Here is a 24,556-nt window from a genome sequence, read left to right on the forward strand (position 1 = left end):
TGTTGGCAAACATAGCAGAATTTAAGTAACATGAGGTGTTGTAAATAAAATAAAATATTGATTATATTTGAAAGTGTATGATATTATACACAATGAACAGATTACATGATATTGTATCTGGAAGAGACTGCACTTTACATGCTTGCCTCTCAACACATTGGTATTCTTGAGTTGTGATAAAGCCTATGAGTTTAATTAATTGCTCCACTGTTTGCATATGTAAAGAACTTTTGTAGTTTAGCAGAAGATTGCAGGCTTAACTATCATAGCAGAACTCAGGTACCTAATTTAGGGTGATACTCCAATGTCTTATTGGGCGAGTTGTCCATTGTCTGATGTGTTGTCCTCCAGATGTGCTGCTAAATAAAGATCCTGTCTAGATGGATATTTTTAAAAAAGCTGTAATGAAGTGAAAGCAGGGTTGAAAAATTAATTTCAACCATCTGATTACTTATCACAGTAATGCTTCACAAAACCACCTTAAAGATAGAAGGCTCTTTAAGTGTGCTTTAAGAGGAACTTTAAGGAAAACAAAAAAAAATTGTCCCTCTTCCACATCAATAAGTACAAAACAGGAAAAGCTAGCCTCAGTAATGGTGGCCATGAAGCCATCATTGATTGTTGTACATACCCACCTAGTTCCCTAATGTCTTAGGAGAAAGAAATTTGTCAATATTACCTGGCCTACATGTAATTCCAGGCCCATTGCAATGTGGTTGACTCTTAACTGTCCTCTGAAATGGGCTAGTCAGCCATTCAGTTCAAGAGTAATTAGGGATGGACAACAAATGCTGGCCATGCCAGTGACACCCACTTCCTATAAAGGATAAAGAATTTAAAAAGGACTGCTTATTAATCTCTTTCTAGTTTCCTAATATCTGCTGGCAGGATCTAATTCCTCGTTCTACCTAAGTTATTAGTACCGATGAGGACCATGACATCTGGCTGTTCACCATGCCCCTCAGAATTTTCTGCAGTCACTTACTTACACCCTGAATCCTGGTACAAAGGAGGCAACATGTTATCCCGAAAGATGTGCTGTTTGGTGAATTGGACATTCTGAATTCTCCCTCAGTGTACCTGAGCAAGCGCGGAATGTGGCGACTCGGGGTTTTTCACAGTAACTTTATTGCAGTGTTAATGTAAGCCTACTTAGAAGATTTAGATTTAGAACAGTACAGCACAGAACAGGCCCTTCGGCCCTCGATGTTGTGCCGAGCAATGATCACCCTACTCAAACTCACGTATCCACCCTATACCCGTAACCCAACAACTCCCCCTTAACCTTACTTTTTAGAACACTACGGGCAATTTAGCATGGCCAATCCACCTAACCCGCACATCTTTGGACTGTGGGAGGAAACCGGAGCACCCGGAGGAAACCCACGCACACACGGGGAGGACGTGCAGACTCCGCACAGACAGTGACCCAGCCGGGAACCGAACCTGGGACCCTGGAGCTGTGAAGCATTGATGCTAACCACTATGCTACCGTGCTGCCCCTTGTGACAATAAAGATTATTATGAATCACATCCGCAGTCGCAGAAATGCCTTTCTATTCCTCTAGTGACCACAATGACATCCACTTTTGTTCAAGCTACAAAATCCAGATCTCAAGCTCCACCTGCTGACTACAGGTCCTGCACATGTGGTTATCCAGGTGTTGTCTGTAAATTTCAGACACTTTCAACCGGTTTATTTTTCAAAAGTTTTACCTAGGTGCCCTTATTTGTGAGGTGAATAAAGGACAGACACAAGTTCACAATTCAACCAAAATTTATTTTCAAACACAATAAAAGTTATCCTCTCAAATTATCTCAACTATAAGATTCTTACTACCTGTGCTGATTAACTGGTTTGAGCTGCGGGTCCAATCCTCGCAGTCTTGGTCATTTCAGGGCCTTCATCTGCGAAGGTGCTGCCGTCTGTCCTCCGGTCCGCAATTGAGTCTTCTCCGCTGCCTCTGCGTCTAGTCTTCATTGGGGACGGTCTCTGGATGCCTCTTTCTTATATCCCTCTTCACACTCTGCCAGAAGCTTCTCTGGCCCTCAGTTAATGAAATGAAATGAAAATCGCTTATTGTCACAAGTAGGCTTCAAATGAAATTACTGTGAAAAGCCCCTAGTCGCCACATTCCGCCGCCTGTTCGGGGAGGCTGGTATGGGAATTGAACCAAGGCTGGCCTGCCTTGATCTGCTTTCAAAGCCAGCAATTTAGCCCTGTGTTAATGAGGTCACTGGGTAGGGATCGCAACACCCAATGGAGTTGCCGATTGCAACTCTGCAGGAGACAGGAACTACCCCCCAGAGGTTCGTTCTCAGATGCATTGCATGTAACCATATCCCCAAACAGGCGCCGGAATGTGGCGATTAAGGGCTTTTGACAGTAACTTCATTTGAAGCTTACTTGTGACAATAAGCGATTTTTATTTCATTATATTATTTAGCATCGATCTTAATATATAATTATAATCATTTATCCCACTAACTGAAAATTTAAATTAAAAGTGAAGGCATTCGGTGCTTTTAACTTCCTGCTTTGCTGTTTCTGAGAAAACTTCATTGGAATTAGCTGCATTCCCTACTTGCTAGCTGTAACAGTTCTCTGACAGCCAGACAATTCCAATGAGTTTGTGCATAAAAAGTGCAGAATCAAGTTCACTTTTAACACTCCCAAAGGGTATCTTACCTCTCCCAAAGGAAGCCATAGCTCTCCAAAAGATTGTCCCCAGAGGCTCTCCAAAGGGCTACCGTACCTCTCCAAAGGGGTTACCTGGTGTAATGAACTCCAATTGGCTTTATTGGTTGGCCAATTGGAGTATGAGCTCCCTCAATGATAGCTCATTGAGGGGGCCCATATAAGCACCTGTGTAGGCTTTGTGAGCCAGTCTTAAGTTGACTGGACTGCTAGCAGCACTGTTTGTAGCTGCTCCTGTAATATCGTTATTGTAAATAAATATTGGTGTGGTGACGGAACTCCTGCCTCCCGTGGATTATTACACCTGGCTACCCAAATGAATCCACCAGGTTCAGACCTCCTCTTACCTCTTCTAATCTGCACCCTCCTGTTTCACATTCCTGGCCTACCAAAATACCACTTCAGCAGAGGCAACTGTTGATTTAAATGGCCACCTGACTGTTAATTGGACATATGTGAACCCTTGTACAACTCCACTCTTGCCTCTGCCAAGATGTGATATGCCAGGTTTGGTGGCAGGACCTAGAGATATTGGCCAGTTCCAGGATTTTTGCCATGTTGGGCCTTTCTTTGAGGTCAGCCTGAGTGTTGTTGCACTGTTGACTGCAAAATCTAGGCATGTTTGAAAGAAAGATACATCTAGTTCACTGGAAAATACAGCAGTATTACATGACAATCAGACTTAAAAAAGGATAGAGGACTTCTGAATTCTAAGTGTGTGAGAGATGCAGGTTTCACTTACACCTGTACAATTACAATACCCATAATGTGACATGCCAAATGACACAAACGATTCTAAAATCAAAAGTAAAGCGTGAGTGACAATTTTCATTCCACAGTATTCTGTCTTTAAATTAGATTTCAGGCCAAAGTGTTGTCCAGAATGAGATGCTTTTATATTGCTGATGGGTCAAGATTTTGCAGGAACCGAGGAAGGAAGGCATACATTTGAATTGTTCCGATGCTGAATTTGAATTGAGTCAGTCCATCTGCCTGGCCCAGATTATGAAATATTATTTGAGGTATAGGTTATTGGTTGTAAAAGCTTTGCTTGGGCAATGTTGGCAGTGCCATGACAATATTGGTAAGGAGACAGGTCCGACTGTGGAAATTGCAGAAGGATTCCCTACTCTCCACCACAGTAATTGTGAGAATACTCCTCAACTGCCCCCTCCCAGAGGCTGAACAACTCCTCCCTGAATTTCAATGAGGCTTCCACTCTCAAGAGGCTCAATAGATATGATCTTCAGCGTGCGGTAAATCAAGGAAAATTGCAGAGAGCAGCATCAACCTCTGTACATAGCCTTCTTTGATCTCACAAAGGCCTCCGACTCTGTCAACCATGAGGGATTGTGGAACATCCTGCTTATTCTCTGCCTGCTCCATGATGATATGCAAACCATTATCCCACATAACTGAACTACTACAGACACAATACATGTGCAAACTGGGGTTAAACAGGACTGTGTCATTGGACCAATGCTCTTCTCCATCTTCCTCGCAGTAGCACTCCACCCCGTCAACCTAAAGCTCCCATTGGAGTGGAGCTAACCTACGGGACAAATGGGAAATTATTCAACCTCCGACGTTTCCAGGCCACAACCAAGATCACCCCAACCTCTGTCATAGAGCTGAAATACGCAGACAACACCTGTGAGCGCGCACATTCAGAGGCTGAACTACAAACCATTGTCGACGCATTCACTGAGGCATATGAGGGAATGGGCCTCAAACTAAACATCCGAAAACAAAAGGTTCTCTATCAGCCCTCTCCTGCCACACAAAACTGCCCCCCCCCCCCCCCCCCCCCCCCGCAACGATCATCAAAATCCAAGGTGAACCTTAGACAATTTGGATCATTTCCTATACCTTGGGAGCCTCCTCTCGGACATTGACAACAAAATTTAGCATTGACTCCAATGTGCCAGTGCAGTCTTCAGACACCTGAGGAACAGAATGTTTGAAGACCTAGATCTCAAACCCAGCACCAAGCTCATGGTCTACAGAGTAGCCTTGATCCCTGCCCTCCTGTGTGCATCAGAAACAATGTATAGCAGACACCTCAAATCCTTGCAAAGATGTCACCAACATTGCCTCCGCAGGATAAAATCCTGCAAATCCAGTCAGTTCAGGCCAACCAATGTGAGCATCCTCTCCCAGGTCAATATCCTCAGTATTGAGGCACTGGTCTTGCTCGACTAGCTGCGATGAGCAGGCCACATTGCACATGCCCAACAAAAGACTCCCGAAACAAATGCTTTACTCCAGTGTTTTTCAAACATTTTAGCCTGGGACCCATTTTTGCCAAGTTTGTGTCTTATGTTTTTACGGTTCCTCCCCCCCCCCCCCCCCGTTGGTTTTTTTTTAAAAATTGGCAGGGCGGGATGGGCCTCCGTGGCCCCCTCCCCTTGCACGCCATGCTGTTTTGTGCCTTCTTTGGGATCCCTTCCCTCCCCCCATAGCCCTGTCTCTTGTGTCCTCCCTTGTCTTCCTCTCTCTCTCTCTCCCCCCCCCCCCCCCTCTCTTCCTAGTCACTGTTTGTCTTGAACAGATCTTGGAACATGCTGATGAATGGTCCCCACACTTTGTGGAAGCTCTTGTCTAACCCTCAGATGGTGTACTTGATCTACCCCAGGTGGAGAAATCCCTCCAGGTCTGCCAGCCAGTCTGCAGCTGTGGGTGGTGCTGCCGACCTCCAGCCGAGCAAGATTCTTTGAGGTGCGATTAGGGATGAAAAAGCCAGGGCGTCGGTCCTCTTCTTCATGTCACATGAAGATCTGGCTAGCCCGATACCCCAAAGACTGTCACTCTCGGGCATAGCTCCGCCTTCACCCCCAAAACCTTGGATATCACCTCGAAGAAAGTTGTCCAGAACCCAGCAAGTCTGGGGCAGGCCCAGAACATGTGGGCGTGGTTGGCCGGGCTTCCCTGGCATTGCTCACATTTGTCCTCCACCTCCGGGAAGAACCTGCGCATCCGGGTTCTAGTCAGGTGGGCTCTGTGCACCACTTTAAATTGCATGATGCTTAGCCTAGCGCAAGAGGAAGTGTAGTTAGCCCTGTTTAGTGCTTAGCTCAAAAGTCCCCAACCCACTTCCGTCCCCAGTTCAACCTCCCATTTCCTTCTAGTTTCGTCCAGTGGTAGTCTTGCCCTGTCTCGCAACCATCTGTATATGTTCCACAGTTCCCCCCCCTCCTTATTGTCTGTGTTGATTAGCTCCTCTAGGAGGGCGTCTCTCGGTGCTCTAGTGTAATTTGCCATCTCCTTACTGAGAAAGTGTTTAATTTGGAGGTGCCTGAGCTCCTGTCGCATTGGTATGCCCAGGTCCTCCGTCAGTTCATCCAAGGTCGAGCATCTGTCCCCCATGAAGAGGTCGATAACCGCTAGCGTTCCCCCCATCCTTTCTCCATTTTTTAAAGGCGGCGTCAAGCACGGTTGGCGGGAATTTGTGGTTGCCGCAGATGGGGGCCATGGAGGACATTTCAGTTAAAGTGGAATGTTGCCTCATTTGGTTCCACATCTTCAACGTGGCTACCACCACTGAGCTGGGTGTGTGCCTTGATGGGGGGGGGGGGGGGGGGGGGGGGGGGGGGTGGGAATACTGCCGTGGCAAGTGCTCGGAGGGTAATTCCCTTGCAGTAGAACTCCTCCAACCTCACCCATTCTGTGTTTGGCTCTCATATCCATCCCCTCACCCTCTTGGCTGTGGCCGGCCAGTGGTCGTTCTGTAGGTTTGGCAAGGCTAGACCACCTATGATTTTCTTTCTTTGTAGTGTTGTCTTAGGGATCCTCTGGTTCTCCCCCCCCCCCACCCCCCCTCTCCACACACAAACGGCATAATCATTTTGTCTACTTTGTGGAAATAGGCCTTGGGGGTGCAGATCGGTACAGCTCTCAACGTGAAGAGGAACTTCAACAGTATATTAATTTTGATTGTCTGCACTCTCCACGCCAGGGTGAGCGGGAATGCATCCCAACTTCCTCCGGCAGACTGGTCAGATTCCACTTGTGGAGAAATGTCCAGTCATGGGCTATCTGGATCCCCAGATAGCGATTTTGTTTCAGGCTGGTTTGAATGGTAGTCCCTCCAGCTTTGTCCCTCCCGCGTTCGGGTTCATGGGGAATGCTTCGCTCTTGCCCAGGTTGAGATTGTAGCCTGAGAAGCCTCCAAACTCTCTCAGAAGTTGCATGATTGCTTTCAGTCCGTTCTGTAGGTCCAGGACGTAAAGGAGCACGTCATCCGCATAGAGCAACACTGTGCTCTCTGCCCTCTCTTTGTATACCTTTCCAGCTTTTCGCGTCTCGCAGAGCAATTGCCAGTGGTTCAATTGCCAGGGCGAACAAGAGCGGGGACAGCGAGTATCCCTGCCTTGTGAGTCTGTGTAGCTAGAAGTATTCAGAGCTGGTGGTGTTGGTCCGAATGCTCGCCTTGACAGCATTGTACAAGATTTTCAACCATGAGGTGAATCCAGTCCCTAGCCCAAACCGCCCCAGCACCTTGATGAGGTTCTTCCATTCGACTCGGTCGAACACCTTTTCTGCATCCAGGGAGACCATCATCTCTTGTGTTCTCTCCCCAGAATGGGTCATTATTACATTCAGCAGCCACCTGATGTTCGCAGTTAGTTACCTACCCGTGACAAAGCCCGTCTGGTCCTCTGCAACAACCTCTGGTACACAGTTCTCCAGTCTCTTGGCCAGGACTTTTGCGAGTATCTTCACGTCTACATTCAGCAATGAAATAGGTCTATATGATCCACGTTCTGTTGGGTCCTTGTCTTTTTTGGGTCTCAGTGATATCGTGGCCTGTGTTAGCGTAGGAGGCAGGGGGTGTCCCTTGCTAGCGAGTCTGCGAACATGTCCCGTAGGTGCGGGGCCAGGGTTGGTGCAAGTTTCTTATAGAAGTCCACCGGGAACCATTGGGTCCTGGTGCTTTCATGGAGCTGATACTTTCCATGATCTGTCCCAGTCCTATTGGTGCTGCCAGCTCTCCCCGCTTATCGTCCCCACGATTGGCATGTCCAGTCCATCGAGGAACCGTTTCATCTTCGCATCCCCTTTGGGGGTTTGGAGGTGTACAGTCCTCAGCAGAAGGTCTCAAACGTTTGGTTGACCTCTTTCTGCTCAATTACCAGTCTGCTATCCTTCACCTGCGGTATATCCCTCATGGCTGCCTGCTTTCTCATCTGGTGAGCCAGTAGGCGGCCAGCCTTTTCCCAGTGCTTGTAAAAGATCCCCCATCTAGGACACTGCTGACCATGATGTTCAAAGATGTGCACGTTAGGTGGATTGGCCATGCTAAATTGCCCTTAGTGTCCAAAAAGGTTTGAAGAGGTTATTGGGTTACAGGGATAGGGTGGAAGTGAGGGCTTAAGTTGATCGGTGCAGACTCGATTTGGCCGAATGGCCTCCTTCTGCACTGTATTATGTATGTACCGTCCCCCTTGATCCGTAACCGTCCTTGTAGTCTTAAGCCTCACCCTCGGGCAGCATGTTAGCACGGTGGTTAGTACTGTTGCTTCACAATGCCAGGGACAAGGGATTGATTCCCAGCTTGGGTCACAATCTGTGGGGATTCTGCACGTCTTTGCTGTGTCTTTGTGGGTTTCCTCCGGGTGCTCCGGTTTCATGCAGGTCAGGTGGATTGACCATGATAAATTGCCCCTTGGTGTCCAAAAGGTTAGGTTGGATTACTGGGTTACGGGAGTAGAGTGGAGGCATGGGTTTTAAGTAGGGTGCTCGTGCAAGTGCCAGTACAGACTTGATGGGCCGAATGGCCTCTTTCTGCACAGTAAATTCTATGATTCAACTATAAATCAGTATGGCTGATTTGTATGACAAATCGTCCAGAAACATGAATTGTACGTCTGTCCTGCCCAGCCCTTTCTTACCTGCAGTCAGTCCTTCTCCCTCAGGTGTGTTTCCTGCAGTAAGACTATTTCAACTTTCAGGCTTCTCAGATGGGCGAAGATTCTGGATCTTTTCATTGGGCCGTTAAGTTCCCTGACATTCCAGGCGATAATCCTAGTGGGGCGATTTTGTCCCCCCCCGCTCCTGCGGGATCAACCATACTTACCTTGTGGATGGCCCCTGCATTCCAGAGTTTTGCTTTGTCCAGGGGGGCACCCAACATGGCTGCCAGGTGTGTGTACACCACGTTGGTGTGCCCCTGCACTCCTGAGTCTCCCTTTGTTTAGGGACCCTCCAAAGTGGCTGCTTCCGGCGCCATCTTGTTTTCTCAGCCTGTTCCCCCCCTGCCGAGGCCTGTATGGTACCCAGCTCATTTTTCCTAACTATGTTCCTTTTGTTTCCTTTCCTCCACCCTCCGTGTTGCCCTTTCCCCATCTCACCCAATGCTTTCCCTTTCCCTGTGCCACCCTGCCCCCGATCAGGCGCTCTCTCCCTGCTGGGAAATGCTTTCTGTCTTCCCATGCTAGCTATTTCTGCTAGTGTAGGCAGCACGGTGGCCTAGTGGTTAGCACAGTGCTGAGGTCCCAGGTTCGATCCCGGCTCTGGGTCACTGTCCGTGTGGAGTTTGCACATTCTCCACGTGTTTGCGTGGGTTTCGCCCCCACAACGCAAAAATATGCAGAGTAGGTGGATTGGCCATGCGAAATTGCCCCTTAATTGAAAAAATAATTGGGTAATCTAAATTTAAAAAAAACATTTCTGCTAGTGTTGTGGCCCTCCTCCCTGGGCTAGTCTCGCACCTTCCCACTGCCAGCTGATTGCCTGATCTCCCCATCTAAACCCTCACCTGCCTTCCCCAGTTCCTGCTCCTAAGACCCAGTTTTCCCTTTGTGATCGGAACGAGGCAGCACAGTCCTGTGCAAACATGCTCACTGTCCAATGAGTCTTTTGTTCTTTCAGAGTCTTTCCCTGAACAACTCTCGTTGCCGTATCTGTCCCTTGTCAGGCCATTGGTTCTGACAAATTAATTCACTTCCTCTGGGGAGTTGAAGTATTGCTCCTCTTTTTCTTATGTGAACCAGACCCTGGCTGGGAGCAGCATAGTCCTTGTATAGGGCCGATTTAACATGATTAAACTCGGTCCTGAGTTTTGCTAATTCTGCACCAATGTCCTGGTAGATTCTGATTTTATGTCTTTCCCAAGCGCTTGCTTTTGTCTGCTGTGCTCACCACAGGATCCTCTCATAGTACTGGTATCGGTGGAGCTTTGTGATAATTGCCCTCAGCTGTTCCTCGGCCTTAGGTTTCGGTCTGAGGGACCTGTGCGCTCTGTTGTGGGAGGTTTGGGAAGCTGTCTCTCCCGACTAAGTTGCCCAGCATTTGGGTGACGTAGTCCATCAGGTCCTTGCCCTGAATGCCTTCTGGCAGGCCCATGATCCTGATGTTTTGTCGTTGGGACCTGTTCTTCTGGTCCTCGGCTTTTCCCCTTAAGTTGCACTGGACAGTCACCAACCTTTTTACCTCCGCCTCCGGGGCGATGATTCTGTCGCTCTGGTCCGTCGAGACCTTTTCCAGGTCGAGGATCATCCTCTCCTCAGTTGCCACTTTTTTCCCCAGCTCATCGATTGTCATGCCTTCATGGTGGTCACTGTCTCTGGTACCGCCACTTTGACCGCCACCTGGATCTCTATCCTTATCGCCTCCTTCATGACCTCCAGCTCCTTCATCGGGATGCTCTTTCATCAGTCTCCAAGTGGTGTTGGTGGATACTCGGGTCGTTGGCCGCTCTCTCTCGTGGGTTGCCGGGGTTCCTTCGCCTCGTGGGTCCCCTATATCGTCTGCCTACTGGTCGTGGCTCTCTCCGCCACGTCTGCCGTCTCTTCGGCCTCTCGAGTTCCCGTTCGCTGGCATCTTTTCATGATGGTTCAATCACTTGGTTACCCTCTTTTGGCTGTCGAGGGATTTATTCTTTTGAAATTTAGACAAAATTCAATAATGGTACCTATTTTTGTCCTGGTTCAGAGGAGAGCCACCTGATGTGAACCGCCACTGGAAGTCCCGACCCACCATTTTCACTTACCTTTAATGTGACAGGTGAGCCTGCTTGGCGCTCATGTTATTCAATGTTACATTTCTGATAATGACTTTAGCTGATGATTTAAGATTTCACTGCATCCGTTGAAAAGAATCAAGAGATTTGTCTTTGAACTCACCATGTTTAGTCTTCAAATGTCTTTGACGTTTTGAGGGTTTTAAACTTTCATTTGCCAGTGCTTACCTGCATGTAACACACATGAACTTTGAATCCTGATTTTCAGCAGTACAATGAATAAACTCACACCTCAAATAATCATCTTTATGCTGTTTTGTTCCTATTTTCAGCGTCTTCTTCATGGGTTGTTCACCAGAGGCCCTGGAGTTCACAGCTGGCAGCTACAAAATGGAGGCATCTCTCTCGTGCCCAGAACACGTGAGGTCAGCATACATGCTCTCTGCTGCCTCTCCAGGCAGGAAGACTCCAGTGTTTTAAAAGAACATCTGCTCCTGGGTCAGCGTGAGTAGGCTTTCAGCCCACGGCTCGGGTCCGCACACCGCTGAGGGAGAATGCATGTGTGTGATGATCGGAATACCTTGCCCCTTTAAGAGGCTTGTGATGATCGGAATACATTGTCCCTTTAAGAGGCTTGGAACCCTGGGGGACTCCGCCTCTGGCAACGCCCCCTGGGAAACAGTACTTAAGATGAGACTCCATTTTGCGAGCACACTTCTCATGGAGGCTGCCATTGTTCACTGCTTATTAAAACCTTTGATTACTGACCTAACTTTCGTGTCGTAATTGAGAGTGCCTCAATGTGCAAAGCATCCGTGAGGGCGCCAATCACCTCGAGCATCATAGAGTGGACCACGCGGATGGCAAGCGTAAACAACAGGAGTGCACAGAATCCAGAGCATCCCACCCACCTCATCAAATACCACAAGCCAAACCTGTGCACAGTCTGCCAATCCAGGATTAAACTATTCAACCACCGCAGAACCCACTTCCCCAGAGTGGAAGCAAATGACCCTTGACGTTGAGAGACTGCTCAAGTGGAAATGTCTGCCCCTCTGTGCCAGAAGGTCTGGATTTGAGTTCCATCCCAGGACTTGATGGCCAAGGAGGTGCTTTCATAACATGGCCAACCGGTTGAGTATCAACCTGCAAAACCCTTCCAACAGGCCCATGGCTGCAATTAAGAACGGTAGAGACTCCTGGTCAACTGCACTTGATGCGGAGTGCAACCTCTCAAGCTGTAAGCCTTTGGTGACAGGGTAACGACCTGTTCCAGTAAAAGAAACCTAGCTATGGGGGCACAGATGAAAGTCTGCCTTAGTGCACCGCCAGGTGCGGGAAGATAAATAAAAACATTGAAGCGCCAACGCTGGTTAGAAAGAAAATGTACAGCCTGGAAGCTGCTGGTACATCTTAAATTGTGGTTATTCCTGGCCTGGCCAGAAACACGAAAGGCTGCCTTCGATTGCCTGCAGCGGTGAAAGGCAATCAACTCACATCGTTGCAAAAAAGGTGCTCCAAAACGGACACTTGGCATTGAGGCAACTGGTCGGCCAGCAGCCCATTCACTACATTAAGATAATGGCGGTTTAGCTAATCTAAATGGAGATGCAGAGAGTGGCAGCGGCGCGGGTTCAAACCCCGTACCCGGCTGAGGCTATTTAACCTTCTCAACCTTCCCCCTGGCCTGAGGTGTGGTGACCACCCGTCAGCTCCCAAAGGGGAAAGCAGCCCCTTCTCGGACTAGGGCAACTTTACTTACATTAAGTTAAAAGCAAATTACTGCGAATGCCCGAGTCTGAAACACAAACAGAAAAATGCTGGACAATCTCGGCAGATCTGACACGGCAGGGGAGACAAAGTCGAGATTAACATCGTCCAGAGCCACAGTGAAGCAGCAGACAGGCATCGCGCGCAGCGTCAACCGCCGCCGTTGCCCCTGGTGACGTTTGGCTCGCGCACAATCGGCGTGAGATGGTGCGTGATGACGCACAACCGAGGGCCCCACGGCTTACTGACAGCGAAGCCTTCACCTTCAGGCCACAACCGCCCAGCATGACCTTTCTGAGGTGATATTGTCGGGGCAGCGATCGAAGCTCGGGGTGGGGGGGGGCGCTGGCCAGAGGCGGGAGGGCCGGGGCCACACCGCGCGGGAGGGAGAAAGCTGGAGCCTTCTATCAGCTCCTGTCAGCCCCAGGTCCTCTCCCTCTCTGTCCGCCGGAGTTTGAACATCGCCAGAGCTCACTCCAGCAGCTGGCTCTCTGTCCGGGTGGCTGTCAGCGCGCATTGTTGACAGGTACGTGCCAATTCCTCTGCACTTCAAAGCGACTGTCAATCACCTGTGTTATTTAAATCCCGGAAGGCAGCATTCAGCTTGTGCCCAGGAACTCTGCAATTTGTTTGGGGGTTTGTAGTTGCTGTTGGATTCAAGGAGAAATAATAATCTTTATTGACTCCTATGCTTGAGAAACTATTGAATAGGAGAAGGAGTAGGCCATACAGTGCCGGCTCTGCCATTCAGCAAAATCTTGGCTGATCTGGCGCTGGAGTCTTCGGCCCCACAGCCGTGTGTCTCTCGGCGGCGGGCCGTTGGTCGACGGGGGGGATTCATTACTCCCGCCGCTTGTCAATGGGATTTCCTATTTAAACCACCACATGCCACTGGGGAATCTGTGGGCGGGGGTGTACTGCCGCCGGGTAAAGTGAATCGCAACGGCTGGAGAATTCTGGCACCGGTCTTGGCCTCAATAATAATAACAATAATATTTTATTGTCACAAGTATGAAGTTACTGTGAAAAGCCCCTAGTCGCCACATTCCAGCTCCTGTTCGGGGAGGCCAGTACGGGAATTGAACCCGTGCTGCTGGCCTTGTTCTGCATTACAAACCAGCTGGTAGCCCACTGTGCTAAACTGGCCCATAACAACTCCACTTTCCTATCTGTTCTCCCATATTTCAAGAATATATCTGTCACAGCCTTGAATATATTAAATTACTCAGCCTCCGGAGCCCTCTGGGTTAGAGAATTACAGAGATTTAGGATCCTCGAAGAGAAGAAATTCTCCTCGTCTCCGTCTTAAATGGGCGATCCCTTTATTCTGAAACCATGCATCCTACTTCTAGATTATTTGCTATCTCGCACCCCCCACCCACCCCACAGCCCACATAAGGGAAAATATCCCCCTCAACACTCAAACCCCCTCAGAATCTTACATGTTTCAAGATCACCTCTCATTCTCCTAAACTTCAATGAATAAAGGCCAATTAAATCAAGCTTTCTGCATAAGACAACCCTTCATCTCAGGAATCAACATCAATGGAATGCATCCTTGAGAATTATAAAACATCTCCTTAAATGTTTATCATTCCTTTTCTACCGTTTTACCCTTTAACCTTTTTTCCCAGTCCACTTCAGCCGACACTGTCTTCATGCTTTAATAATTACCCTTATTTAAGTTTAAGACACGAGTTACAGATGCAATGTGTCACCCTCAAACTGTGAAATTTGATCATGATATGGCCACTCTTCCCTAGAGGGTCAGTAACCAATTAATTAATCCTGCCTCTTTACAAAGTACAAGATCCAAAACAGCTTGTACCCTGGTGCCAGTTGGGCGCCCTGGCAGTGCCAGCCTGGCACCCTGGCAGGGCCACCTGGGTACCAGCCTGGCAATTCCAAAGTGCCCAGGTTGCCCTGCCAGCTGGTATAGGCAATGTCTGGGTGCCAGGTTGGCACTGCCATGGTGCCAAGCTGGCATTTTGTGCTTGCGCATGATCAAGCCGGGAGTGCTCTGCGTGGGTGTTGGGGGGCGTTGCGGGGGTCCGGGCCCTCCCATAGTGTGTTCGGGTTGGGGGGTCGGGGGTCGGTTTGGGAGCCTCGGAGATCGGGACATCATTTAAAAATGATAACTCGATTTCCACCTACACTGGAGAGTTCCTGCGAGTGGAGTTCCTCAGTGTACAAAACGGGGCTGTTCGGCGCTGTGAGTGCTGAGATACACTCGGCTAAACGTACTCGCTATGGAACTTTGTTCCCAATTTGTTAAATTATGCCCTATATGTTGATCTTCTGAGTGAAAATCATTTTGAGTTCCAGTACACAGCTCACTCTTTTTTGGCAGAGCAACCCCACCTGCTTTTTCCTTTCCACCTATCCTTCCAAAATGTCAAACATTGCTGAATATTCAGTTCTAGCTTTGGTCACTTTGAGCCATATGTTTGAAATTACTATCAGATCATACCCATTTATTTCTATTTGTGCCATTGCTTCACCTATTTTGTTTCAAATGCTGCATGCATTCAAATAAAGAAGCTTTTATTTCTTTCCCATTTTTTCTCAACTCTGAACGTATTTGGTGGTGCAGTTATATTTGTACACTCTGTTCCTTCGAGTCACATTCTGGATGTTATTACCCGCGTCAATGTCCTGTACTATTGCCTTGACTTTTGTCCTTAACTTTTAAAATTTACCCTTTTCTGGACCCTTTCTCCATTATTGCTCCCCATTATCTCACCTAGAATCTTATTTTATCCTGTTTATAATTTTACCATTGTTCAAGAAGAGCAAGACCAGGAAACAATGGGCAGCATATTATGGGGGAGCAAATGGAATGATTCCCCTCACCAGAAACTAAATTGGGTGGCGATGCTCTACTCCATGCTAATCCGCTCTATGCCATCTCATCCCACAACCAGAATATGATGCGGGCGGGGTGGAGGCTGATCGCCATTGGCTGGTAACAGGGTCTTTAGTTCACCACCGTCAACAGGTCTTCCATCGGCAGGACTATAAGGTATACTGCCGACAGGAGTGACTGGAGAAACCCATCTCTTGTGTTTGGAACAAGTATGCTTTGTCAGAAAGTGTGACCAGAGCACCATTGAGTCAAATGTCAGGGCAAAGCTTGTTATCCAGATATGAGCTCTGTACATAAATGCATATAGTGCAAGGAATAAAAGAAGTGAGTCAGAATCGTGAATTCAGCTTATTTTGATGTATTGTTTTATTATAGAGATTTGGGACCAAACTGGAAGCTATAAGATTTTTAGAAAGGCCCACCAATTCTTTGATTTTGAAAATCTCAGCCTTGTTCTCATCCCTCAATGACTTCCTCATCATCCTCCAGCCTTCCCAAGTCTCTGCATTTCTCTGATCCTCTTGTGCCTTTCTGATTTTTATTGCTCCATCATTGGTGGCAATGTCTTAGCTGCCTTGGCTCTAAATTCTTGGATTCAATCACTAATCACACCTCAGCCTTGCTCACGATACCCTTAACCTATCCTCATTCACTTTAAGATGTTCATGCCTTTTGGTCACGAGTCCTAATATCTTTGTGAGCAGCTCGGTGTCAGATTTTGTTTGATAATGCTGCTGTGAAATTTCTTGGATCACTTTATTGCATTAAAGGGGCTCAATAAATGCAAGTTGTTGTTTAACTAGAATTGGGAAGCAGGAACAATATTGATAAAAGTCAAAACTTGCAGTCGGGAGAAAGGTTTTCAGTCAGGTGAGCAGGCAGTAGAATTAAGGAACAAGGAGGCAAGACTAGAATGCACTGTCTTAAAGCCTGGTGGAAACTGAACCATGAGTAACTTTCAAAATAAATTAGAGATCAACTTATAGGGGGAACAAATTGTAAGGGGGAAAGAGAACAAAAATGGGACTAATTGCAAAGCTCTCTCAAAGTCTCAGCACAGACATGATGCACTGGATGGCCTCCTAGTGCACCATGTGATTTTGAGTTGAGGCCTCCTGATAATAGTGATGTAGTGGCAGTATGTATATGTAGAGGCCAGAGAAGCCTATTTCCTGCATCTCCCTCAATGTCAACAAAACAAAGGAGCTGGTCATTGACTTCAGGAAGCGAAGTGTCGTACACATCCCTGTCTGTATCAACGGTGCCGAGATGGAGATGGTTGACTGTTTCAAGTTCCTTGGTGCAAACATCACCAACAATCTGTCCTGGTCCACCCATGTCGATGCTACGACCAAGACGGCACAACAGTGCCTTTACTTGCTCAGGAAATTAAGGAAATATGGCATGTCCACAATGACTCTTACTAATTTTTATAGATGTACCATAGAATGCATCCTATCTGGCTGCATCAGAGCTTGATATGGCAATTGATCGGCCCAAGGCCATAAGAAACTACAGAGAATTTTGAACACAGTCCAGTCCATCACGCCAGCCCGCCTCCCATCCATTGACTGTCTACACCTCTCGCTGCCTTGGGAAAGCGGGCAGCATAATCAAAGACCCCTCCCACCTGGGTTATTCTCTCTTCCAACCTCTTCCATTGGGCAGAAGATACAAATGTTTGAAAACAAGCACCAATAGATTCAAAAACAGCTTTTCCCCCGCTGTTACCAGACCCCTGAATGGCCCTCTTGTGGACTGAACTGATCGTTCTACACTTCTTCTCTACAGTTGTAGCACTATTCTGTATTTTGCAATTGATGTCTTATGTATTTACATTGTGTATTCATAATATGTTCTATGTATTCATGTATGGAGCGATCTGCCTTGACTGTATGCAGAACAACTCTTTGAATACATGTGACAATAAATAAATCAAATCAAATATATAATGAATGGCTTCAATTTTTACATGCAATGGGGGAAGCAAAACAGCTCAAGTTCTAAATTCAGTAAATTTCTAGGAAATGCTCGCGACAGTGTTCTGGAAGAGTGTTTTAAAACCAGCAAGAGAACAGGCTGTACCAGATTTAGTGCAGACTAGCGAGTTAGAATTATTTCACATTTGGATGTTCAAGGAACACCTTGAAAATAGTGCTCATAATATGTTTGAATCTGATACTGTGAGAAAGAGAAGGCAGCATCACAAACCAAGTTGCATATTTAAATGACGCAATTTGAAAGGCTGAGATTGACCAGAGTAACCTGCTGTGTAGTAAACTGGAAAACTTATGGAAAGATATTCAAGAAAAGAGCTTTTCTTAGTAAAGTTATTACCTTATTGTATTTGAATGATCATGATCAACAAATGAAGTAGAAATCTTCAAGTAGAAACCCTAATCAAGGTATTAAGGCAAACACGAGGCAATTCAATGATGGAAATTAATCATAGTTGTAGAAAATATTAGTTTGGGCCTTGAAATGTCAGGTACTGAGGAAAAAATATTCCAACAAGTTTAAGTTGATTGATTTGGTCGCCTTATTTATTTAAATTTTCTTATTGGCAGGTCAGTTATCATAGAATTCCTGCAGTGCAGAAGGAGGCCATTTGGCCCATCGAGTCTGCACCAACCCTCTGAAAGAGTACCCCACCCAGACCCAACCTTCCACCCTATCCCCGTAATCCCACGTAGGGGCAATTTAGCATAACCAATCTACCTAACCTGCATATCTTTGGACTGTGGGAGGAAACCGAAGCGCTCGGAAGAAACCCACGCAGACAAGGGAAGAATGTGCAAACTCCACACAATCATCTGAGGTCGGAATCAAACCCGGGTCTCTGTCGCTCTGAGGCAGCAGTGCTAAACACTGTGCTAAACACTGTGCCACGGTGCCGCGGTTTGGTAGGTTGTTTTCATAAGTTTTTTACTGGCAGTTTTCTACCTCTTCACTTAACTTTTGGTGCCTCTTTATTTATCCTTCACGCTGATCTGATCTGATCAACTAAGTATCAAAATGAAGTAATATCAAAGTAAAATAATTAATTAAATTATACTAGAATCACAGAATTAAATGTTTAATACAAGAACCACATAATTACATAAGTTTAGGCCCTAATATAAATTAAGTAAATCATATTGTGGCCATAGAATTCGATAAAGGCAGCCAGAGAATTAAATAATTTCAGGGCCAGTGTGTGTAATATCAGAATCCACAGAGTTAAATGAATAACAAGGCTGCAGCGTTTGTAACTGTCTTCAGCCAAAAGTAGCAAGTGCATGATCTATCTTGGCCTTGTTTTGTGATCCTGACCACCACATTTGCCAGTTTTCAGCCAATTTCAAGAAATGGCTGAAGTCATTGGATACTGGAAAGGCTATGTGTCCTGACAACAATTCGGCTCTAGTACTGAAGACTTGAGTTCCAGAACTAGCTGCACTCATAAGCAAGCTGTTCCTTCCAATACTGCCAAAACATTGGCAATGTTGGAAATTGCTCGAATATGCCCGGCACACAAAAAGCAGGACAAATCCAACCTGGCCAATTTTTAACACTTCATCCCATCCCACTTGCTTATCGGTTTTCCATTTTGGAAGCTGATGAGGGTGATGGCTCCTCAGGGGAGTGCAGCCAGAGCCAAGCTGTGGCACCACGGGCGGCTCAGCTGCATAGAGGAGGATGAAGAATGGAAGGGCAATAGTAGTAGGGGATTCCATAATTAGGGATCAGACAGGCATTTCTGTGTCTGTAAATGTAACTCCTGTCGCCTCCCTGGTGCCAGGGTGAAGGATATCACGGAGTGGTTGCAGGATATCCTTCAGGGAAGGGTGATCAGCCAGAAATCGTGGTACTAACAACATATGTAGAAAGAGGGATGAGGACCTGAAAGATTTCAGGAAGGAAACTAAAAAGCAGGACCTTGAGCAGTAATCTCAAGGTTATTCCCAGTTCCACGTGCTAGTGAGCATAAGAATAAGAGGATTGATAGATTGAAAACATGGCTGGAGAAACAGTGTAGGAGGGAGGGCATCAGATTTCTGAGGCATTGAGACCGGTTCTGGGGAATGTGGGAACTTTACAAGATGGACAGGTTACATCTTAACAGGACTGGCACTGATATATTTACAGCTAGATTTGCTAGTGCTGTTGGGGTGTGTTTAAACTAGCTTGGCAAGGGGTGGGTACCTGACGTGTGGTCCAAATTGGAAGGAAGTAATGTTGCTAACCGGAGGTAGTAGTGGGACTAGGAGACAGGAGAGACAAAGCAAAACATTGAGTATGTGTCGAATGTGGAATGTTGTCAAAAAGACAAAGTTAAGGGCACTTGACCTGAATGCACCCAGCATTTGTAACAAGATAATGATCTGAAGGCACAAGTAGAGGTAAATGGGAATGATATAATTAACGTTATGGAAACATGGCTGCATGGTGTTGTGGTAGTCACCACTGATGTATATATTGTATATAGAGGATGTTGGTGTAGGTGTTTTGTGGTAAGGCCCTGTACTACAGGTATGGGGGTAGGTCCCTGCTGACTCCGCCCAGTAGGCGGAGTATAAATATGTGTGCTCCCTGTACAGCAGCCACTTCGCCAGCTGCTATAGGAGGCCACACATCTTAGTGTAATAAAGCCTCGATTGCATCCAACTCTTGTCTTTGTGTAATTGATCATGCATCAATTTATTATGCCATGTTTTCAGAAGATGGACCTCCGCATCAAGCCGGATCGCCTGCAGCTGGATCCGCAATCAGACAACGCCAAAAAGGACTTTCAACATTGGCTAGCTTTTTTCGAAGCATACATCGGATCTGCACCTGACGAAATTCCAGAAGCTCAGAAGATTCAGATCCTCTACATGCGGCTGAGTTCCAACGTTTTTCCACTTATCCAGGATGTGCCGACCTACGCGGAAGTTATGGCGCTACTGAAGGAAAACTACGCTCAGCAGACTAACACGTTCGACACCAGGCACATCCTCTCCACTCGTCGTCAGCTTCCTGGTGAATCAGTGGAAGATTTCTGGCGTGCCCTGATTCCCCTAGTTAGAGACTGTGACTGCTAGGCCATCACGGCCACGGAACACTCAAACCTGCTCATGAGAGATGCTTTTCTCACAGGGATAGGGTCCGATTACATCCGACAACCTCTTAGAAGGGGCCACACGCGACCTCGCGGAGACAATAAAGCTAACACCCTCGCTTACGGTCGTTTCACGCAACATCCAGGCCTACGCCCCCGCCCGCGCGGCCCACCTCTCCTGCGCATCGTGGACTACGCAGACGGCCACCCCATCGTGGACCTACCTCACCAGCGACCCCCACCACCCCCAGCCAACCCCACGCCTGTGCCGCGCGGCAGCCAACCAACCCGGGGGTCCCAAATGTTACTTCTGTGGGCAGCCTAAACACCCCCGACAGCGCTGCCTGGCCCGGAACACCCTTTGCAAGGCCTGTGGAAAAAAGGGACACTTTGCTGCGGTGTGCCAGGCCCGCGCAGTCGCCGCTATTGTTCCGACTCCACCCACGTGCGACCAGTGGGCGTCGCCATCTTCCCCTCCTCGGACCACGTGCGGCCCATGGGCGCCGTTATCTTGTTCGACCCCCACTATGTGCGGCCCGTGGGCACCGCCATCTTGTCTTCCCCACGACACATGCGGCCTGTGGGCGCCGCCATCGTACCCGACTCAGGAACTATGCCCATCGGGCACCTCATCGCCTGCCACCATCGACGACCAGCCGCGTTTCGCCTCGGTCACGATTGACTAGTCTCGCCCACACAACCTGTTAACTGCTTCCACCAACGTGAAAATTGATGGGCACGAGATCTCCTGTCTGCTGGACTCCGGGAGCACCGAGAGCTTCATTCACCCCGATACGGTAAGGTGCTGCTCCCTCGCGGTACACCCTGCAAACCAGAGAACCTCCTTGGCCTTCGTGTCCCACTCCGTGGCGATCTGGGGGTACTGCATAGCCACTCTCACTGTCCAGGGCGTGGAGTTCAGCCGCTTCCGCCTCTACATCCTCCCATCGTCTGCGCTGCCCTGCTATTCGGCCTGGACCTCCAGTGCAACCTCCAGAGCCTAACACGGAAATTCGGCGGGCCCCTACCACCCCTTACTGTGTGTAGCCTCGCAACCCTAAAGGTCGACCCACCTCTTCTATTTGCAAACTTAACTCCGGATTGCAAACCCCTCGCCATCAGGAGCAGACGGTACAGCGCCCAGGACAGGACCTTCATCAGGTCCAAAGTCCAGCGACTGCTTCGGGAAGGCATTATCAAGGCCAGCAACAGCCCCTGGAGAGCCCAAGTGGTAGTGGTGAAAACTGGGGAGAAACACAGGATGGTTGTGGACTACAGCCAGATCATCAACAGGTACACGCAGCTCGCCGCGTACCCACTTCCCACGCATACCTGATATGGTAAATCAGATTGCACAGTACCGGGTCTTGTCAACTGTGACCTGAAGTCCGCCTACCACCAGCTCCCCATCCGTAAGGCGGACCGCCCATACATTGTCTTCGAAGCAGATGCCCGCCTTTACCACTTTCTCATGGTTCCCTTTGGCGTCACCAACTTGGTTTTCCAACGGGAAATGGACTGAATGGTTGACCGGTACAGACTGCGGGCCACCTTTCCGTACCTGGACAATGTCACCGACTGTGGCCACGATCAGCAGGACCATGACGCCAAACGTGCCAAATTTCTCCACACCGCCACTCTCTTCAACCTAACTTATAACAAGGAGAAGTGCGTATTCAGCACGAACTGCTTAGCCATCCTCAGCTATATGGTCCAGAACAGAGTTCTAGGGCCCGATCCCGACTGCATGTGCCCCCTCATGGAACTCCCCCTTCCTCATTGCTTCAAGGCCGTCAAATGATGCCTGGGGTTCTTCTCTTATTACGCCCAGTGGGTCCCAAACTATGCGTTCAAGGTCCGTCCACTCATTCAATCCACTGTGTTTCCCATGACGGCCGAGGCTCACCAGACCTACAACCGTATTAAGGCTGACATCGCCAAGGCCACGATGCACGCAGTCGACGAGACGTTACCATTTCAAGTCGAGAGCGACGCATCAGACGTCGCTTTAGCCGCCCCCCTCAACCAGGCAGGCAGGACCGTGGCATTTTTCTCACGAACCCTACACGCCTCCAAAATTCGCCATTCCTCTGTCGAAAAAGAGGCGCAAGCCAGCGTTGAAGCTGTGTGGCATTGGAGGTATTACCTGGCCGGCAGGAGATTCACTCTCCTCACTGACCAACGGTCGGTAGTCTTCGTATTCAACAACACACAGCGGGGCAAGATCAAAAATGATAAAACCTTGAGGTGGAGGATCGAGGTCTCCCCCTACAACGACGAGATTTTGTATCACCCCGGTAAGCTCAACGAGCCCTATCCTGAGGTACATGTGCCAGCGCACAAGTGGACCAACTCCGGACTCTGCACGACAACCTCTGTCACCCAGGGTTCACACGTTTTTGCCATTTCATTAAGGCTCGCAATCTGCTCTACTCCATCGAGGAAGTCGGGGCTATCACCAGAGACTGCCAGGTCTGCATGGAGTGCAAACCGCACTTCTACCGGCCAGACCGTGCGCGCCTGGTGAAGGCCTCCCGCCCCTTTGAATGCCTCAGCGCGGACTTCAAAGGACCCCTGCCCTCCATCGACTGTAACACGTACTTCTTCAGTGTGGTAAACGCGTATTCCAGATTCCCCTTCACCATCCCATGCCCCGACATGACGTCTGCCACCGTCATCAAAGCTCTCAACACCATCTTCGCTTTGTTCAGTTTCCCCGCCTACGTCCACAGTGACGGGGATCCTCATTCATGAGCGATGAGCTGTGTCAGTTCCTGCTCAACAGGGGCATTGCCTTGAGCAGGATAACCAGCTATAACCTCCGGGGAAACGGACAGGTGGAGAGGGAGAATGGAACGGTCTGGAGGGCCATCCAGCTGGCCCTACGGTCCAGAAATCTCCCGGCCTCCCACTGGCAGGAAGTCCTTCCCGACCCCCTGCACTCCATTCGGTCGCTCCTGTGGACCGCAACTAATGAAACACCCCATGAACGTCTCTTTGCCTTCCCTAGGAAGTTCACCTCCGGGGTGTCGCTCCCGACTTGGCTCGCAGCTCCAGGACTCGAACTCCTCCGTAAACACGTACGACTCCACAAGGCGGACCTGTTGGTTGAGAGGATACAGCTACTTCACGCCAACCCACAGTACGCCTACATAGCGTACCTCGACGGCCGCCAAGATACTGTCTCCCTCAGGGACCTGGCGCCAGCTGATTCCCCACACACCCCCCACTCCGACCCGGCGCCACCCTCCCCTCCCCCAGCGCACCCCATCGCAGCCCCCGCTCTGGGACAATCCGTCCTCCCCTTGCCCACACCCGAGGATGAAGAGTATTTCAACACGCTCCCGGAGTCACTGAAGACCAAACCAACACCGGAATCACCGCCAGCACTGCGGCGCTCCCGACGGCAGATCAAGGCTCCGGACCGACTGAATCTGTAACGTGACCTGGACTTTTAAAACACCATCCCTCTGTACATAATTTTCCCTTCCACCCGCTGGACTCAATTATTTTTTTGCTCTCTGTACTTTGAAAAGTCTACCTGTATATAGTTCTCCACCACCCCCGCTGGACTCGATCTTAACAGGGGGTGAATGTGGTAGTCACCACTGATGTGTATATATTGTATTTAGAGGTGTAGGTGATTTGTGTTAAGGCCCTGTACTACAGGTATGGGGGTACTTCCCTGCCTGCTGGCTCCGCCCAGTAGGCGGAGTATAAATATGTGTGCTCCCAGTACAGCAGCCACTTCGCCAGCTGCTGTAATAAAGCCTCGCTTGCACCCAACTCTCATCTTTGTGTAATTGATCGTGCATCAGTGATCAAGACTGAAAACTGAATATTGAAGGATATGCGATGTTTAGGAAGGACAGACAAGAAGGGAAAGGAGGTGGCTGATAATAAGGGATGGGATTAGTAGCAAGGGAGGATCTCCGATCAGAAGAACGTGTTGCGGAATCTGTTTCAATGGAGCTGAGAAACAGCAAAGGAGTTCAGATATTGATTGGAGTTGTTTATAGGCCACCAAATAGTAATGGTGATGTGGGGCGTAATATCAATCAGGAAATGAGAAAAGAATGTAGCATGGGCAATACTGTGATTATGGGTGACTTCAATCTGCATATAGACTGGTTAAACCAGGTGAGCAAGGGACCTGGGTATCCTTGTCCGTAAGTCACCCGA

At 48.5% G+C, this 24,556-nt stretch overlaps 1 protein-coding gene across 3 annotated transcripts in view; it reads left to right on the top strand.

The window, feature by feature from the left end:
* The first annotated feature begins 12,636 nt into the window (after positions 1 to 12,636).
* Positions 12,637 to 24,556, top strand: part of hdac11 (histone deacetylase 11) — a 230,610-nt gene continuing 218,690 nt past the window's right edge. Inside the window, exon 1 of one of the 3 annotated variants that reach the window (XM_038812720.1) lies at positions 12,637 to 12,727. In XM_038812720.1, coding sequence (XP_038668648.1) covers positions 12,714 to 12,727 — 14 coding nt within the window. In that variant the 5' untranslated portion in view covers positions 12,637 to 12,713. The remainder of the gene's footprint in view (positions 12,728 to 24,556) is intronic. The other 2 variants (XM_038812718.1, XM_038812719.1) reach the window with 2 other exon arrangements.

Source organism: Scyliorhinus canicula, chromosome 11, assembly GCF_902713615.1.
Source record: "Scyliorhinus canicula chromosome 11, sScyCan1.1, whole genome shotgun sequence".
Taxonomy (NCBI): Eukaryota; Metazoa; Chordata; class Chondrichthyes; order Carcharhiniformes; family Scyliorhinidae; genus Scyliorhinus; species Scyliorhinus canicula.